General features: G+C 34.8%; 1 protein-coding gene across 1 annotated transcript in view; it reads left to right on the top strand.

Annotated features, from left to right (window-relative positions):
* Positions 1-20783, top strand: part of ORC5 (origin recognition complex subunit 5) — a 77141-nt gene that overhangs the window by 32364 nt on the left and 23994 nt on the right. Inside the window, exon 14 of the mRNA XM_062598723.1 lies at positions 3761-3871. Coding sequence (XP_062454707.1) covers positions 3761-3871 — 111 coding nt within the window. The remainder of the gene's footprint in view (positions 1-3760; positions 3872-20783) is intronic.

Below are 20783 nucleotides of genomic sequence, written 5' to 3'. Positions count from 1 at the left end.
CGCAAATCAGGAACTTACATTTCTGTTAAATTCAATATTACTACATATAATATAGTCTGTAAGGCCGCAATATCCATCAGCGTCAGTTGAGATGTGAAGAAAAATGTATATGATGTGAAGAAGGATAAACAACAGGAAAGCTCCGTAAACACGAAGTTCAGTAAACATGCTGTATTCTGATAATGCAGTTTTAGTCTGAAGCTGGCATATAGCTCTGTGTACAGGAGCACAGCCAAGAGATGGAGGCATCATCCCTCTCAGCTCGGTGCCCAGGAGCCGCGAGGGCCGGCCACTGCGCAAAGGAAGGTGAGCAGGCAGCAGCACCAACCTCGCCACTGAGGAGCCAGGGTACAGTGCAGCAGCATCAGGGCCAGAGACAGCAATTAGGGACAGACAAAACTCCATGATCATGTCTGTAGTGACAAGGCAGGCAGAATTGCAGCAGTACGAAATAGAGCACAAATATAGCTTCTACAGAGCTGTGATGTTTAAATGTAATTGCTTGTATTTCAACTTGTGCTCATTGCCTCTTGTCCTGTCACTGGACACCACTGAGAAGAGTTTGGCTCTGTCAACTGTACTCCTCCCTTGAGGTGTTTATACATGTTGACAAGATCCTGAGCCTTCTCCAAGCTGAACAACCCCAGCTCTCAGCCTATCCACATATGACGGGTGCTTTGTTTCCTTTCCTTATCTCAGTGGTCCTTCTCAGTTTGCAGATAAGGCAGTTAAATGTTGGTTTCTGCAAGGACGTGAAATGGTGAAGCTTCACGTGCTACTTGGAGGAGCTGTAGCAAGGATGCCCTAGAGGCTGGTTTACTGAACATACGTGTAGATGCTGGCCATCTGCTCTAGGGTTCCTTTGACTACAATGACAGGATATCGAGTATAGAAGGAGACAAATGTAGGTGTCTTAATCAGCAAGGTGACTCCTACCCTTGCTGTCCATATAGCAAAGTGAAAAAATAAAGTCAGTTTAGAAGCTTACGAGGAAAGAGGAATGGATGAAGAATCTGAACATTGGCAGCAAATGAATACAACGTTTAATGTCAGTGCACACCAGAGTGTAGCAAGTGCGGGGCAGCTCTCTATGCGAAGGCGAGCCAGGAGCCAAGGGTGGCTGTGGCAGGAGCCTGCAGCGATGGGGTGCAGCCAAGCAAGTTGTCAAGCTGGCTGCAGCAGGCTGGGCAAGGCAAGGCAGCAGGCCAGGCGCAGGTCCATCAAGGGACTTCTGATGGTGCCCTGGGGCAGAGCTGAGCAGGTGCCCCTGGGGTGGGGCTTGCATGGTGCTCTGCTTGGGGACATGGGGCTCCTGGGGCTGGCTAGGGCTACTGGTGCCCTGGGAAGGTGCTGCAAAGAGTGCTGTCACAGTGAAATGTTAAAAATCTGTCTTACTAAAATCCAGAAATCTAAGAAGGATGGGAAAGGTATATGTTTACATAACTTTTTAAAAATGTTTTGTCCTCTATTTTGTTGTGAGGCCTTATTTTTCTGAGCATAATTGAAATAGGTGTGACAGCGGCTTATCTAGACAATGCTTAGGTATACAAATTTAGTAGCTGTGAGCTTTCATGTTTATGCACATCCGGTGGCAGTTGGCCGTGCAAAAAAAATAAAGCTTCTGAGAACGGTTCTGTGTGTTATTGCAGGAACTATTCAAAAGCTGGTATGTGAAAACTTGTTTTTTATGTATTTATATATGTGGCTTATCATTATTCTTTGTGAGAGATTTTTTTGATAGTCTGCACCTGTGTTTTCAAAAAGCTTGTTTGTTCTCTGAGGCCCCAGCAGCAGCGGAGGCTTACTTAGGCAATTCATGTAAACTTTTATGAATCTTCAGTAGTCTAATAAGAATAGAGTGAAACTGGAGAAGAATTTTTTTTTTTATACTCTTTTTCATAAACTGCTGCCTAGTCTTTTGGGATAGAACAACAGAAGTATCCCATGGAGAATAGAAATGGAAATAAGAAAAGTAATTTTTAAGACTTTTTGATGTTCTTTTCTTTTCCTCAGTGTAAATTTATGAATTTTAAATAAATTATTCTAACTATTCAGAATTTAGTAAAACATTTCTGTAAGAAATTGTAGTTGATTCTTTACGCATTTACTCAGTCATTGATTCTTTTTAAAGCAAACTTTAAAATCAGGAAATATTTATGCTAAAATCTATGGCAGCAGAATGGCGTGTCTGTGTCCTTACATTTTCAACAGACATTAGAGAATTTTTTGCTTAGTGTTGTTTTTGGTAAATCAGGTTACTGCAGTGTTAGCTTTAACCTCTGTTTTGACAAGCATGAGGGTTTTCTTCCAAATTTCCGTGCACATATTTGCCATCAATAGCAGTGTTGTACTTACACTGATTCTTAATCCATTAATTTAGGTATCTAGGGAGCATTACAGATTCTTGGATAGGTTCCTAATTTAAAAAAAAATGTAAATAACTGTAGTCTTTTGGCAATTGTTTTTGAGTACAACTTTTACCAATGATTTCAGCATAGTACTCAGAGGAGCTGGTGTATTTCCTGACTCCACAGCTAATCCTGCTCCCCAGGAGAACCTGAAGGCTTTAGATGCAGCATAGGGCAAACAATTACAGTGCTCTCTTGTGAGCATTGTATTGTGAGTTTTTTTTTTTTTTTTTTTTTTTTGAAGGTGTTAAAGTAGAAGATATGATACTGAATTTATTCAAATCCATGGAAAGTAGATACAGATTTGACAATGGAAAATTAGGTGTCCTGTGCTGCACTGAAAATGACCCAATCTACCAAGTTATTCTTGTCATGTTCTATAATGTAAGATTGTGAACTGGAGTAGATTAGTATGGTATTTGAGACCAGGAACTCTTGTTTTGAATCTGCATATGATGCTTCTTCTAGCAAGTCATTTAACCAATATTTCTCAATTCCTTTTTGAGAAATACTGTTAAAATGAATAGTAAAGCACCAAGCACATGCTGTTATGATTTGGCTCATATTAGATTAATCTTAAATCATTTTATTTTTTCTTATGTATGGCTCTCTGTTTTCTAAAATTGAATTTATAAGAACTTTGTATAACAAGAACATAGAGAAACTAATATTGTGTATATGAGAGGAAGAGTCTACTAGTAGTCGTCTTCTAGTGGAATCTTCTCTTAATATGTCTTTTCAGAATGTACGTGCTAATGACACATTTGTGTTCAGTAAGCCAAACATACAAGAAAGTACTTCAAAAATACTTGATGGTTTTACAGATTTGTAAAAGCTACCATTCTATGTACCTTTTTGTAGGTGTTTGTGGATTATAGACAGACTATAGACAGAATAAATCCAGACCTTTATATCTTCTCTAACTAGCAGTTCTGAGTGCTTTTTAAGATGTCTGACCTGTCTTACCATTGATAAACTGTAAAGAAACCTTGAGAATGCCATAAAATACAGTCTTTCCTCTTCAATCCTTAGACTGGGCAAGATAATTCATAGAACAAACACATCTGTAAATCCTATGGCAAATAGAAAACTTGGCTCCAGGTTCTCTATTATAGCTCAAAATATTCTTATTTATTATGCATTGTGCAGGTTGGAGTCTTGCTGTGTTAAAACTGTATATCTATATCATTATATTGATCAATGAGCATCTATTCAGTGTTTTCTATGATATGTAAATAGGCGTTAAGAAGGAATATTGTGAATTGTAAAGCCTCCCTGGAGACTAAAACACTGTAAGCAGAGCATCTTGTGGTACTCTAGAAAAATCTATTGAATCTCTGTTTCTGTTGCAGACCAGCAATCATCTCCTTGGGCCAAAGCCATTCCCCCTGGACAGATTGTTAGCAATACTATATAGTATTGTGGACAACAGAGTTGCTCCAACTGCAAATATATTTTCCCAGGTAAGTGTGTACTTAAGTTTCTGTGATCCTTTTTACTGTCCAGAATTCCTGAAAATGTATTACGTTATTTTGGTAAGTCATCGTTCTATTAAAATGTAATGAGAAAATAAATTCCATGTCAGGAATTTAAGTCTAAGGCTCAGGGTAATGTTCCTCTGTATTACTAACTGTGAATTCAGGATTGTATCTGTGTAATGGTCCGAAACTTTCTAATAGCTCATATTTTTCCTGGTCCTGGAATGCAATGCATGTTGATTAGCTCTTAGTTTCTGACTGAAGTCTGTTAGCGTATTTGCATTTCAGATTTAAGTGTTTAAGTATTCATAGTCCAGTGGACAAAACTAGGCGCCTTGTCTAGGGAGGAGTTAGCTGTTACAGGTGAAAGGTATTTCCTGTGATATACCCATCTTAGGAGTAGTATTTTTCATTTGCACCTGCTCTAAGGGTACTGCAGAGGAATTTGAGTATCACATTTCACTAGATGGCAGCATAACTATGGTGTTGAGTTAAATTAACTAAATCCGAAGTTTTTTCTAGAATTCTGGGCTTCTCAAGTATAAATACGTATTCTGGATAAGTAAATGTACTTGCCTATTGTCAGCTTTACTCTTAGATCTTTCATGTCTGCTTTTAAGGATCTCTGTTTCTATCTTGCTCTCCAGTTGCACTTAACTTCTGTTTATGGAAATATTTTCTACTTCTCCTTGTTAGATCTGAAATTCAACCAAGATTTAAATAGATTTGCTTCCTGTGTTCACATAAAGTTCTGGAAAAACATGCTGAAGGTTGACACACCTCAACGTACAACCCTCAACAGTATTGCTAACGCTTTAATCATTCATCACAACCTTCACAAACGTTTAAGTTTGCAGAATTCATCTTCTGTATTTGCAGAGCAATGCATCACAGATATACACACCTTATAATTGGAAAATACAGGACCTAAAGAATTGTGGCTCTCTGTTTAATGAGTGATATATGAATATCTTTGTTGTTAATAGTGGTGGGGACTCAGTTTCTTTACAGATGCAGTAGACAGCTGTTGGATAGCCTACCTTCAATTAGTGTTTTCTTTCAACCTCCTTTAGTTAAAAGATTGACTAATCTGGTTAGCATCAGAGGCAGCCTGAGCTAATTACTTCTGCATGAATGTTATATGATCTTTTAATTCACCGTATTGCTACAATAGTGCTGTGAAGTCTATCAATCAGATCTATCAGTCAAGATGCTAGTTACATCCCTTTCCTTACAGAGTGCTGTTTTTGTGCTCTTTGTAGTAGGCAGTGGTTTTCTGACTTAGATGCAAAATGTTGAAGCAGAGGCTCAGAGAGAATTCTAACGCAAAAAGAGATTTACTTGTTCCATGAGTAGAACTTGTATCAGAGGAGCAGAGCTAGGTTTAATCTGGTAAGAAATGGAAAGGAGTGTTGTGAAACAGTCCTGTGAGACATGTCGAAAGATTCGATCCAAGTAATATTGAAATTGATTTCATTTGCTCCAGTTCTACTGGTAATCCACCACATAGATACTTTTTGTGTTAAGCCTTTCTTTTTAAGTGTTTGAAGCCAGCTCTCACTGAGATTCTTAAACGTAACAGTTTCAATTCAAAGATTGAAAGAATGCAATTCTTCAGGCGTAAGATGAGAGTACAGTCAGGAAGCAAGAAGATTGCCTGTTAATCTGCAACTCTGAAATTTAGAGCTGTGCCTGAAACTATTGGAAGTTTCAAGGCACAAACCAAAGTTTGGATCAATGGTTTACTCAAGTAATGTGAAAGTGAATGATAGTGTCAAGAGTGGGCAGCATTAAATAGTAAAATTTATGAATAGGATATTAGCTGTAAATTCTCTTGATTTTGACTTGCAGTCATTTTCAAAAACTTTTTGATTCATTTAAAGCTTTAACCATTATATGGTGATATAACATAGTTTTACTCTATTTTTTCAAAATTAATATGTCTGCCTACTTAACATGCTAACTTTTATATCCAAATGAGAGAACAAGTGTAATTATTCCAATGCATGGTTAGGTAGCACTGAAGTCATACAGTTTTGTGTACAATTACATGGTGTGTAATTCCCACTTGTAGATTAAACTGCAGAATGAAAATTTCAAGTATTTCTGCTATTTTAGAGTGTACACTAGATGGCAGTATTATCAAATAATATCTGTGATTGGTTTTTTTTCTTCTGAATATATCCAGATTAATCTGTAAGGATACAATAAAAAGGCTATATTAAACCTAACATAAGTTACCACAAAGAAATTAAGATAAATCTGTTAATACCAAAATAAAATATTGTAAATGATGACTTTTTACTTTGATTTCTTTCTCCAATTCTGAAAATAATTTTGCATTAAACTTTAACTCTTGAACTGTCTAATGTAATATAACATGAAAAATAATAGAATTTAAAGTAGATTTCAGAAATAGTGTTGAAGCTAGGATTACTGTTTAATTGCATTTTTAAAAAATTTTCTGGAATAGTACAACGCATTTTATATTCCACTGATTGTGATATTAGTTATTCATTTTTTCAAATTAAGTAAATACTTAGGAGCAGTATTACAATATCTATACATTTTTCTGTTAGATACCACAAGATTTTATTTTCTTGTTTATATGGGCATCGTGGAAATTATTCTTGAAACTATATTGTGCTCTCTTTGAAATGTTTTAAATCAAATATTTGACTTCCTGACTAGTTCAGCTGATGATTTCCACTGATTCAGCTGCTTCAATAATCATTTTGTGATTCAACAATCTGATTCAACTGATTCAACAGTCATTTTATATACTCTTTCATTTGTAGACTCAGAAGCTGTACGAGCCAAATACTGTGTTCATTCTCCCCATGTACTCCCAGAAAATAGCCCACTTCAGCTTCAAAGCTGATTAACAATCTCAGTAAAGATTGAAGAACTATTAAATCTGTCATATTGTTAATTTCTTGATATTTACATGAGTAATTTCTATCCACACAAATTCTGCTTATTAGCTTTTGAAGAAAGAATTTTTGCAGTAGTAAGTAGCAAAATGTTAATATTCAATTAATGCTAGGATTTATTAAAAATACTTCATTTTACAGAATTTCAACATAAACTTGAATCTTGATCTAATGTTTGCCTTCTAATGATAATTAGTCTTTAAAATGGTCTTATATTTTATTCAAATAAAAAGTGAGTGTATTCCTTTCAGAAGTCTGATCTTTGCAGTTGATACAAGACTAAGTTTTTCCTGCTGTAAATTCATGTGAATGAATTGGTTTACATCAGTGATGAATTTGTCTCATTCATTTTGTCTTTCCTTACTAATTAGTACAGAGTAGTAGCACCAAAAGAAAACCTTATGCAAACTGCACTTCTCCAAATGCAAATTGCTTTGAAAGTTGAGGCTTCTGGGTTTTGTGTTACACTTTTAAGTAAAATTTTGCCACCTCTGTGGAGGGAAAATGAGAGGAAATCAAACTTCTTTTTCCTTTTGTAGACTATGGGGGTCAGTATATATGTGAATATAGACTTTTGTCTATATTCAGTTGAGAAGTTTTTAGTACTCTTTCTTTTCTAGAAAATTCATTGATTTTCTTGTTAGTTTTAATTGATCAGGTATTATTTCTAGCACACTTGTGGATTACTGCTCCCTGTGACTGAATTTGAATTTGCTTGTTTTTGTTTGGTTGGATTTTTTTATACCAAGAGATAATGGAAGTTGAAGCATTTTTTAACTTCTGTAACCATTTTAGAGGACAAAATCTTTAAACATATCTCTTCAGATGCACTTTTTTGTAATAATTTAACAGATTGCAAATGAGACTACCACCACGTGGTGTGTTGCCTGGGACAGAACTCACACAGGACTTGTTTATGTTTTTCTTGTTGCTTGTATGGTTAATTTGAGCATGTGGCCAATTCATTTTAAAAGATAAAGCGTTATTTTTAACATGGAAGAAAGAAGAAAATATACTTTCAAAGCATGCTAAAATGTAACCGGTGTAACTCTGGTATGCAGTCTACATTCTACAGCAAACAAGTCAGGGGGTTTCCTTTCCAATGTACCCAAGTTAATGCTTCCTAGCAGCTCACTTTAGCAGACTTCGGGAACACAGGGAGTGTAATTTGTGTATCCACATGGACCCACTGCACAGAATAGCAAAATTACATTGTGTCCAAGTGCAATTACTACAGAATGGAGGAATAGAAAGAAACAATGCATTACTACTGCAGGTGTGTATGTCAAAGGCTCTGAGAATCCATTCAGTTTATAGAAGGGTAAAATTTCATTTTAGACTTCTTGCATTTAAAGAGAAATGCAATTTTATTCTCTTTATAAAACTGTCTTAAATAGGATGCAAGAGCTATCAGCAGTGATTTAAATTAAATCAGCTCATTTTACATTGAAGTAGACAAGGATTGTTGATTTAATATTGCATCCAGTAAGTAGGAAGATATTTTTGTTACTGTTCTAAGATTATAATTTACAAGACAAAATTAGCCAACAGAATTTCCTCTACCAACATGTTTTTCTGATTGCTTCTTGATATTCAGTTCTTCTAACCATTTCTCATGAATAATGTTTTTTTAGATCTTTTATTGCGCTTCTGCTTTCTTGTGAAGTATGTTTTTCATAAGGAGAGTTGCCTGAATCTAGTTACACTTGAGCTATAGTGTTACCTTTATCAGCTAAAATGGAGTTAATGCCTTTGTCTTGCGTGGTAATACATCCCAGGTTGTTTGGAAAGACACCTTTGCAGAGGTCTGTGATAACTTACCTCGGATTATACTGATAGCTGAAAATTACTGGATAATTTATAATAATTAAGTTCTATTTGCATTTTCACTTTAATGCATTAAGTTAGACTGTTAGATCATTAAAAAAAAAAAAAAAAAAAGGTCAGCATTTACATCCGGAATCAAGTGTGCTTTTACTGTTACCCAATTTGGTTGCGTTCAGAGAGTAACGTTCAGATGATTGTATACTTAGAACTTATTTCTGATTATAGCTCATTTGGAAAATGAGATTTTTACATAGGCCATCTATTTCTGTGGGTGTAATGTGACACACAAAGCATATATATAATAACCTGCATTTCAATTAGTTGACATTTTTGTTCTGTTTGATACTAGATCTAAGAAAAGCATCTGAATTTCTGTAGGAGTACCACAAATTTCTAAGATTAGATTAGTTATCAATGTGTAAGAATTTAGAGTAAGAGTAAAAAAAATAAGTTTTCTAATATGGCAAAACAACCAGCGCCCTTCCACAGAGCTTCAACTTTTTATCTTAAGTTAGAGTAAATGTACAGCTATAACATTTGAGTAATATGTTAACTGCCAGTATGATATAGCTCTGTTAAAAATGCACAAAACCACTGATGCATATAGTATCCTCTCAGCTGGAAGGAGAGAGAGGGAATATAATTTCATTCAAAAACAAAAAGAAAGAAAAAGCCTTTTCCTGGTACATAGAAATGTGACAGGTTTGTTTTCTTTTTTCCTTGCTTTCTTGCCTTGTCACGTGGAATGGATGAAGGAATAACTAATATTATTTATATAAGCTTAAACTGTATGTGGCAATTTACCTGCAATATTACTTCCTCTTGTATCTTCAAAGAATACTATATATCTTACTTTTCACAGAGGAGAATTTGATATTCTTGCATTTGATATATAAACTTGCTTTTTTCGTAACTCTAAACTATGGTGAAGTTGTTGAAAAGTTGGAAAGAAATCTGGTTTTGTTATCTACTTCTTTGATAAATAGATTACTTTTATTATGGCGTAGGCTTTCTGGGACATTGAGTATCACAACTATAATGCTAACTCTATTAATGCGTTATGTTAGATCCCCTTGATACATCAGTTCTGATAAACGGGAGTAATGTCAATGTAAAAATCGTTTCAAGTGAGAAGACTGTGATTGCTTCTGTAAGCTCAGACTATGGTAGTGTTTGAAAATACTGAATTTTCCATTCTATACTCAACAAGTCTTGGCAGAATGAGAACTATTTTTTCGCTAGATCAGCCATTGGTGTAGTGTGTGCAAGCTCTCTTGCTGTTGTGGGGACTGTTTAATGAATATTTTACTTCTGGCTTGACTAGAGTGTTTACCACTAATACAGAAAAGTTTCTATTAAAAAGTTAGAGCAGGTATGTATGTTTCCAGAGGAAAAAAAAGTCTGTTTAAAAATGTATGTTGTGCTAAGATATTCTCAAAGAGGCCTTATTGTGGAGCAGAACAGAGAGAGATGGGAACTGTTTTTGTTTTGGAGAGTGTTAAAAATATGAGACATGCTTTTGTAATGGTCATATGTCCATAAATAGATTGCTTTTGTTGTGAGTCTTTCTCAAAACCAGCAAAATATTGAATAATTGAAGTTATTGATTCTCCTTTTTCTTCTTCTAAACTGTTTTTTTTTGCCTGTTCTTTACTGTGAAAGTCCAGAAGCATTGTACTTGTCCTTTCTCTTGACAACTAGCTAGAATTAGTGATAAGATTTTTAAGAAATTAAAAGATTTTAAATTGGAAAATTTGTAATAAACGATCTAGTTAAGTACATGTTTGGGACTTCTTTCATGGCGGAAAATCTTTCTTTCCTGTTCTCACTTAAGCTTAGCGTTCAGAACTTTGTGATATAAGTTAATGTGGTGACATTTCATTTTTTTGTTGTTGGGTATCTTTTTCAAAAAGGTTTTTAATCTCAAAGATGGTATTGCAAGCTGATTCAAGGCATAATTACAGTATATCATGTGTCTGAATTTGGAGATTGCTTCATAGTGCTTTATTACTTCTTTTTAGATAGTACTGAACAGCAGTACCTCAAAATAAGGTAGTAATTCTAACAGTTACATAAATACAAGTATGTGGCTATATTTGCAATATAAATTATTTTATATGTTGTTAAAAAGTGGAATTAACATAGAAAATTAAGTAGTGAACATTGAGAAGTGAGATGATTGTTAAAGTGGCTTTTGGAGTTGATTAATCATATAGGTAGCTTTTTAATTTTGTTTCTGGTGTATAAACAAACATGCTGTCCTGTATTTCTCTATTTTTATCATTTCTCAAGTTCTAGACTTAAATTACAATAGACTATGTCATCAGCCTCTGTCTCTGCCCCATTAACTTGATCTACAGATGATTGGTTGCATTTACTGTTCTCTTGTTTCAGCGGAAAATAAATAAAAATACACTGCGTAATGCAATCCGGCCATGAGAATTGTCTTCCCCCAAGTAGTCCTACCTGCTATAATTTCAAGAAAGAAAGAGCATCTACTCTTACCAGAAAAAAGAAAAATCCCTACATAGAAAAGGTCTAAAGAGCTTTTTCTTGGGCTTTATGAAAGCTGTTAGTTTTATGATGGACCCTTCTGCCTAGTCAGTCAAAAAACATTTGCTTTATAACCTCTGTGTGGTCAGAGTGATGAGATATAAACCACAGATTCTGGGATTATCTGATTTTCATTACTGATCAAGATAAACTTTCCTGCCTCTTTCAGTGCATTTGAAGGTACACAGATGCATCTTGCCAGCACAGTATATCAGTAGCCTTATATAAATAATATCATATACATAAAAAGTCGTTAGTAATTGGAACACAGCCTGCAGTCCCTGGCCAAACAGGGTTGTAATGTAGCATTTTGATCCAGTGACTTCATGATTACCGTACTAAAGAGACCTTTTAGGTAATTAGAGCAGCTTTCTTAGCTGTTGGTAGATTTATACAGCTACAAATTAATATTAGTACTGTTGAATGTGACCATATTGTGTGTATTCTTCTGCAGATGTACATGCGTAAGATGTGCTTTATTTTGCTTGATCGATCTATTGATTGAAAAGGGGTAGCAATCTGTTCGTCAGTAATCTGTTGATTTCAGTATGTTTGGGAAGATGATAAGAGAAAGGTCACCAATATAAGAAGAAACTTTTTTCCCCCTTCTTCTCGTTTTCTGTTATTGCTCATTGGACTAATCTGTCAGAAATTCACAAGCTGAAATAGGAGCTTAATGTGACACACAGCATGGTAACATAGGTTAGCACTTTAGTACTGACTGTGGCAGCTTGAGAGAGCCTGCTGTTATCTGAAAGAAAAGGAGCAAGCATTACTTTTAACCAAATAGCTGACTATGATTTTTAAGTCTCAGCATGGCTGTGAAAAATAACTCTATTCTTAGTTCTTAGTTTAATTCGTACTTCGTAATTAAAATTGTGAAGAGGCAGACTGATATGCTAGATCCCTTATAGTTTTAATAGATAACAAAAAAAAAAAGTGAGGAAAAAATATTTTTGTTTCAGCTACATTGTTGTTTGACCTAATTTCATTTTGTTTGATTGTTTTTGAGTATATTGTTAATGTGATTTTACAATTTCTTGGACTGTTTTCTTAATGTAAAAATATTTGATTTCTCTTTATCTATTTTATTTAAATTCTTTTTTTCAGTAATTTCAGGTTGAAAAACTTTATCTTATTTCTCCAAAGAGTTGCTGGTAATAGTACCCACCTTGACACTTTATTGATGCCTTCAAAATAACCTAATACATTTAAAAGGACAAATTATTGTGAACTTTTGGAAGTGAGTTTTATGGAAGAAATTTTGGTTATGACAAGAGAAAGAGTATTGAAAGAGAGAGAGAGAACTTCTTCAGGGGTGATTCAGTTCAAGGAAGGTAGAGTTAAGTTTGACAGAACAAATTTACAAATTATTAAATTATGAAAATTGACTCATTTCAAACCTTGCTATTTAATTTTAGTAGCATATTTCTAAGAATTTGCTGGTTTCTATAAACCATCATTTAGCTATACAGTGATTTTTTTAATAGGTGTACGATAAATTTGATCTTTTCAAATATAATCTAATAAGAAAATGTGATTTTGAGGTAGCTATACTAGGTTGCTAGAGTAGTAATGAAGTGTATTGTATGCTCTGTGAACCTGTGAAATGGTCACAAAAAAAATTATGAATGTAACATTATGTATTTCTTTATGTTCCCAAACCTCTGAGATTGTATGGTGTACCCAAACCTCTGAGATTGTATGGTGTATAACATAGGGAATTTGTTGCATTAACTGACATTTCTTTAACTTCTGTTCTCTCAGTATACTATTTGTAAATGGTATTTGAACCCTTGCAAATTTTAACTTATCTATGAAAATGTGTCAGTCTATAAAAGAACAAAGTATGATGCTGTATGAAAGGCGAAACAGTTTTCCTCCTCCAAAACTCTGTCCTTTCCATCCCTCTTTCTACATGCTTATTTAGAAATTGGTTTCATGTACTTAATAGAAGGAATGTCGTCATTTAATTCTCCAGGAGCAAGTTCATGCTGTGTTTACATCAAGCAGTTGCAGCTGAAGCTTGTTAGTGATTGCCTACCAGATTAAAAAAAATCTTCACTGTGGTACATGAACTTCTATTGTTTGGAGCTAAATAATCGGCTCATCCCCTCTTTAGAGAAGAACAAAGAACATAATAGTACATCTGGTTCATCTGTTAAGACAGCAAAGATTAATTAAGCAAGTACTGCACAACCTCTCTTAATAACGTATATATCTAAAAACAGCCTGTATATGATAAGTTTTTTAATCATTTTCCTTTAACCATTTAGTGTATGCACATAATCTGTTCCAGTATCATCAGCTATTCATAGAAATAGGTTTGTACACAGCATTGGGAGACATAATTGATACTTGCCCTTGGATCAAGTAGATTGGAGAGTTACAGTAAGGTTTGTTAGTTCTCTTGCAAATTCTTATGATAAGACTAGAAAGATATGAGAGATATGATTAGACTATGATATGACCTGTTGAGCGCTCAGATCATCATGAATGGCGTTGTTAACCCCTGTTCATAAATTTTATCAGTCCCTTTCTTAAAAATCAGTATGTTGGTTTCTTTTACAATTTGGACTTCAAATTATTTGGAAGAATGAGCCACCTCTTTGTTGTGTATTTGTATAGAGCCTGGTTCAACAAAATCCTGTTTCAAGACTAGGACTAGGCTCTATAGTAAAGAAATTATATTGAGTGTCCCAGTTTTCTCACTCCCCTGGTGACTAGAACTAATTTAAAATTACTGAAGACTGATCTTACATCTTAGTGCTGTCATTGTCTTTTAGCCTAAGTAGCTTGCTCTCTCCATGGTATTTACTTCAGCAGAGTTGAAGCAACACCAATATCCTTGTTGTAAGAACACCAATATCCTCTTGAGGTCTTCATTTTGCAGCTTTTCCTACTGAAAAGGGTCTGTCTCTCCCCTGCACATAGTAATAAAATTACCACTTTGTTATGCCCTGAAAAAGGTTCAATATCACCAGCTGGCTATAATTTATGTTTGTTTTACTGATATGCTCCTTAGGCTAGTTCTGATGTGGTTCTTGTCCTTCTCTCCTTGCCTATTGCGTTATTACATCTCCCTACCTTGATTAAGTTCTCTTCACATGCTTAAGTCCCATCTGTCATTTGGATAGAGGTGCCTTCATTGTGTTACATGCAAAATAAATTTGGAGCATTGTATGCATATCAGGAGACCTCTTGCAGTTTTTGATAGGGTCAGAATGTACCAAGGCTGTGTATGCATGCAGAATTAGTGCACAAGGTAGCAAAACAGAATGTTTAAGAATATATTGAATCACTTCAGTGAATATTTCTAGTGTTTCTGCTCTGGCAACTGCAGTCAGTTTTAGCCATTGACTTTCTGCTTGACATCCCTCCTCACCCAAGGCCCTCTGCAGCTTTCTATTCAGTTGACAGGGAATAGCAGGGCTTGCCACAGCATCTTGGACAAAAGAAGCAGCTGCATTACAGTTAATTTGAAAGGCAGAATTTCAAAATGTGAAGCTTGTTGACAAAGGAATGCCTTTTGATAGATGAGGATTAGTAACAATTGAAATAATATCTGTTCTCCGTCTATGGAAAGGAAAATTGGCAAATATTTAGGGGAGGGCAGTGTGGAAGTTTTGACAGCATGGTATGAGTAAATCTCATTTAGGAAAAGTTTATATTCTTAGTAAACATTGCAATTACTGCAATTATTTAAAATATAGAAGAGTGACCAAATAGGAAGCCAAAAGAAATTCTAGCCTAGCTCAGACTAGGAAAAGCCCTGATTCAAAAAAACAGATTTTAGTAAAATTTCCAGCAATTTGGCTAATCAACAGGTTTAATGTGAAATAATTATTATTTTAAGGGCTGAAAATGGTAGTGAATATCCCAAGGTATATTAGGCGCTGCACAAAGTCTCTGTCCTCACTATCTTTTGATTTAATTTCTAACATGAAATGAAGGAGGGCTGAGGACAAAAAAGATGCAGTTATACTGAATAAGATTAATGTTACCATATTTAAATGCATGATAAAAGTGTATCTGCATGATAAAATGCATGATCTGAGCTAGTCATTTAGTATCCTTTTCTAGTTAGAGAAATAGGCATGCAGAGAACATCATCCCATGTGTACCGATATTGACACAAGCATCTAAAACCACCCTTTTTATGACAACTTTTTGCGTCTAAGTTAAGTTACGGTGTCGTGAAAGTACCCATTTTACTCCATCAGCTAGAAATGGAGTCAAGGCGTCTAGTCTCAGATGCAAATATTTACATTGTAGACTGCAATAAAAAAAGAACCTTCAAATATCTCTCTTCAGATGTCATATTCCTTGCCAAAACTGTTGCAGAGCAGCAGAAGTGCTTGATTTATACATCTTACCACTCCTTTCTCTTCATGAGATAAGCTGACCAGTCAGGCTGTGTAGTGTACTTGGGAAAGGCATACTCCATGATTGCATTGCAAGGCTGGCAAGCTAGTGTAAGCCTTCCCTTCCCTTTTTGCAAGGCTGCTTTTGATTTATTTCAGAGAACAAGTGCTGAAATGATGTTGTTCTGGTGACCAGTTTTTCGTGGTAGAAACTTCACAGAATTCTGTGAGGATGATCTGTCATTTTATGTCCTTGAAACTGTAATGTGAACCATTTGTCTTTCAACCAGATTTCAATAACAGCAACTATAGAACAACTCAGTGTCTCTTGGAAGGCATTTTCTGAGAGTGATCTTATTTCACGTGAGAAGGCTATGTATGACAAGAAAGGTAGGATCTGATGCCTTTGCTTTGAAATGTGAAGAGACTAGGTGTAACTTCTGTAAGTGGAACTCGCAGAACAATTACAAAAATTAAGAGTACTAAGTTATTTAAAGTTCAAAAAGTGTTTTGGAGGTAAAACCTAGCTTATTCAGAGTACATAGCTTATCAACCAAAATTAAAACTGAAATACTTGAAGGCAGATCTATTTCAGATGAGCAGAATGCAGTTGTCAGCTGGAAATATGTTTCATTAACATGTGATGGAGCAACTTTTAACTTCATTCAGATGTTCATCTGTTACCATGCTGTTATCCATGTAAAGAAAGTTTTTAAAAATATATATATTACTATATATATTTTATATATATAGTATATATATTTTACTATATATTACTATAATATATATATTATTTAATCTTCAAAATAATAGCTCATGTTTTCTAAGTAGTAATTTTTTCTGAGTAAGATTATAATTTATCTCCATTTTTATTGAGACATGATGCTACATTATTATGACAATTCACGTTAAACACTGGAAGGTATCTTTCAGTGTGCATGTTTTTAACACATGTAATTTGTTTTTTCTACCTGCTAACCTTTCATACGTGCTTCATGAATTATAATACAAATCAACTGTAGGACATTCATCATTGTTTTGTGAACATATTAAAGCATTCCAATATAAGAAATAGAATATACAGATGGAGTATCTGTATCTTTAAAAGGTTCTGAATTCAAATCCTGTTAAATTTTAGGGAGTTTGAAAGAACAGGAAGGATGGTAGCTGGAGTATCTATTAAAAGGCAGAAGACATAGACCCAAGTTGATCTAGTTTAATAAGCCAGGAGTGCTTGATATATCTCAGACCATCTGTGACCTACATAAAAAGGACAATAGGGCATTTTTTTATTCTAGATATCTGGGCAAGAAATATGAAAAGTAAAGTCAGAGTAATGTAGTTCTAAGAAAATTGCTATAGTTGGTGCTGAAAGTAAGCAGATTGATTTAAGAGATTAGCACAGAGACATGAGAAGAAAACTGAAGATTGTTGATACAAAATGATATTTTCCAGCCTTTCTTATTTATTACTAGCATATGGCCCAGGAAGACTATTTGCAACAGATATTTTCTAGCCTGGAGTAGCCTCTAATGGATATGTAGCACTGATGGTGTAGGGAAAAGCTTTTTAATAATTTGTGTGACTGTAATGCTTGTAAAAGATGCTAGACTGATGGTCCAGAAGACTGGGAGACTGAAGTAATCTTTTCTGATTCACTGAACAGATATAGCAGCAACATCAGCAGTATGATCTTTTTTTATTGTTTTTTAATTGTATCCTGAAGTGTCTTCTGTGTAATTCAACTTTTATGGCTTTTCTTTTAATTGTTTTTCTTCCTTTTTTTCCCCTGACTATCCATTATTTAACAGTGACAGAAGTATGCCATTTAATATAATCCTGGACGCTTACCTTTTACAAACAAGCTTTTAAAGTAGCTAAGCTACTTAAGTTTCTGTTAAACTACCAACCTGTATCATAAAACATAAGGAAATCAGCTGTAGCAAAGGGTGGAGGATGGCTGTCTGGAGGCACAGGATGATTGCCTGGAGCGTTTGGATGGTTGGCTGGTCTGTCAGTCAGTGCGTACTTGGCCTGCTTTCTCCTTCCCTCCTAGATGGAGCAAAATGCATTGGGAGCCTGCTATTTTTAACCTTGTAGGGATTTCAGAGGCTAGATTTAGCCTGTGGACTGCTATTTGACTGCTTAATTGAGCATGTTTTCTCTGTGGCCATGACCAGAACCAGACTACATCTTAACGACTAAGAAAGAGAGGTGCAGGTGGAAAGTTAACATATATCTTCTTAGCCTAAAAGATACTCCTTTAAACACTTTTATGATTTGTTTTACACTTTTTAACTAGTATCTAATATCTAAACTAATATCTTATTCTTGTCGTCTACACCAAAACAGCCTATTTTTAGAGTTCTACTCAGCATCTGAGATTTACTTCCATGAGCCCGAGTACTGTCCATTGAGAGTGAAACTGTTTCAGTTGAGCTCAGATGAGGCCTTTGTACACGCATTGTGCTCAGGCATTGGGGTTAACTCAACGTTTTGGGGCGGCTGTGAAGGAAGACGACAGACCTCTAGAAAGCAAGTATGATAGGGGTTGAAAGATACTGCTTGAAGTCTTTATCTAAGTAATCATTTTTGGTGAAAGTGTCATGCAGATAAAAAGACAAATGTAAAGGAAAAGGTTAGTTATCTATTCTCTGAAAACCAAAGGTGTTTCAGACTGATTACCCAAAATTGATGGTGCCGAAAACCTGAAAAAGCAGGGCTAAAGATTAAAAAAAAAGAAAAGAAAAGAAAAAGGAAAAGCAATAAAAATAATATGACTCCATAAGGTATTTACAATATTTTCAGGAAACTAAACTGCTAGTCTTTTGCAGGTGATTTTATTTTTTCTGTGATTGTGGTTGACATGAATGGAAGAGATAAGGTTAAGCCTGGTGCTTTATTAAAAGAAAAAATACATACACCAATGAAAAAAATCAGGATGAACTGTTAAATTCAAGCTAACATGCATAATGGAAAACAACTTGAAACAAAGCTGTTCAGAAAAAAGAAAATAATTAGAGAGTAGTAATGCTGAAAAGAAAGTGTAAGCATGAAGAGCAGCAAAAATTCAAGGGTAGAGGGGAATGACTTGTGAAGGAAGATTAAAGGAAACGAACACATGTAATTATTACTTGTAGCTACCTGTGGGTTCAGTGATGCTTGAATGAAGAGAGATGATCGCTACGCTAATTTGGCTAAATAGCTCCTAAGAGGTGGTGAAAATGTCTAGAAGTATTTATAGCCTTCAAGTACCAAAAAGGATTCATTTAGAAAAGTCCAAAGAGGTCTAAGTAGGATTAATGAAGTCCTATGAGGGAATACTATTGGGGGCGAGGAGAAGCTTTCTGTTGGGCATGTTGAAGTATTCTGTAGTCTCCTGTGAAGCTTTAGTGGTATGTCCTCTTGCTTGAGCCATTTAAATAAACTGCGGAAAGAATTCTGTGTTGGAGGGAGGAGAGAGAAGCTGACTAAACAGGTTATTTCCCATCTCTGATTTCTGTGGTCTGGTATGATATAAACTGGCAAAATAAGCCTCATGGTACACTAATGAAACATAATTTCTGTGAATTCTCTTTAGAATAGGCTTTAACTTTGATTCTTACTTCAATTCTGCATTAGCTCTTGCCTTTGATGCAGTAATCATCCTGAATATTTCATGATTTAAATCCCTTTGCCTTGTGGGAGGAACAATACTCTTATCTGTATAATCTATAAAATGCTATCCATATAAGGTATTTATTGCAACACATAATAGACTTGCTTGAGGTCATATTTGTTTGAACAAAAAATACTGAAAACTAGGAATTTATTTAAAATTAACTCTTATTTTATGAACCAAATAGTTAAAAGCTGGTTATATAACTCTTCTTGCAAGTTGAATTTGGAAATGTCATGCTAATAAATACTACATTCTTCTGGAAAAATTATTAAATCTGCATGAATGAGGAAAATAAAAAATTATTCGCAGACGTGATATGTGCCAAGTATGTCGTCATGTGGTTGCCAGTCAGTGTCATTTTCATAGTTCTTTTAACTTGATTTGCTTAGATAGCAAGACAATGCATTTCATTTAGATGTTAAATAGTAATACTTTTTTAAATAGGAAGAGACAGGAATTTGGAAACAAGGGGCATAAACATTTGTCTATGTATTTTTCATCTTCTGGAGGCTTTTTTAGTCTGTGTATTGTTTTGCAGCAATTTTAGAGTAAACTAGCACTGTTCTGAAGTATTTTATTAGTCCTGAATTCACCCGACACACGCTCACACAGACACACGAGACATGCTTAATACAGGGGCACTATGCAGTTGAAGTCACTCATAGAGTACAGGCATCTTGTGTCAGATTGCACATTGGTCTTGAATGGAGACAGCAGGAAAATGACATTTTCCAGCTTCTAGGTAGGTATGCAGTTATTTGTGTTAATTATTTTGTAGTGCTTTGTAAACCTTTTCTTTTTTTCTTTATCTTTAGGAGACTGGTTTTACTGTGTAATCAGAGTTGAATATATTATGTAAAATGATAGTCATCAACTTGATCAACTTTATAAATGACTGGTAGGTCAGCAGACTTTGCTGGCTTTGATCACTGCAGGAACATACAGTAGAAGTTGTTTAAGGAAAGAGGATATGATATTAAGCAATAATACATAGAAAAAATAAACTTTGCGGCAAGGAAGCATTTCGGTATTCATCTGGAAAGCCATTTAAATTGTTCTATTGAAATATGCTTGCTTTTTCTGAGGTGATATTATTCCATATTGAAGTTAAGATGACAGACTGCTACAGATGAAAGTAAAGCTATGATAAATCCTAATATCTGGACTAAACATTTATTGAGTAACTGACTTTGTTTAGATTAGTGATAGCTTCATTTATGTTTCTTGAATATTTGGATATATTAGGAATTTGCATGACCCAATGTAAATTGCCCTTGTTTTTCTTTTGTATATAAGTCTAACCTCTTGACCAAATAAGAATTTGCAATCACTTTCATTAGTACTTGAGAATTTTTTTTTCTTTTTCTCAGCTCCTTCTATGTCAGATCTAAATGCTAAGTTGCAGCTCTGATAGCCTGAATGGCCTTAAGCATGTCCTCTACTCTTACCTTTTATTGCTACATTTCTTGTGCTTGGAATGAGAAGTATCTTTATTGTGACTAATGTTCATACAATTACAGCAGTAAAAGGTACATTTTTAGTCATACCTGCATTTTTGT

This window comes from Rhea pennata, chromosome 1 (genome assembly GCF_028389875.1).
Source record: "Rhea pennata isolate bPtePen1 chromosome 1, bPtePen1.pri, whole genome shotgun sequence".
Classification (NCBI taxonomy): Eukaryota; Metazoa; Chordata; class Aves; order Rheiformes; family Rheidae; genus Rhea; species Rhea pennata.
Note: the sequence above shows the minus strand (reverse complement) of the source record. Positions and strands in the feature narration are given on the sequence as shown.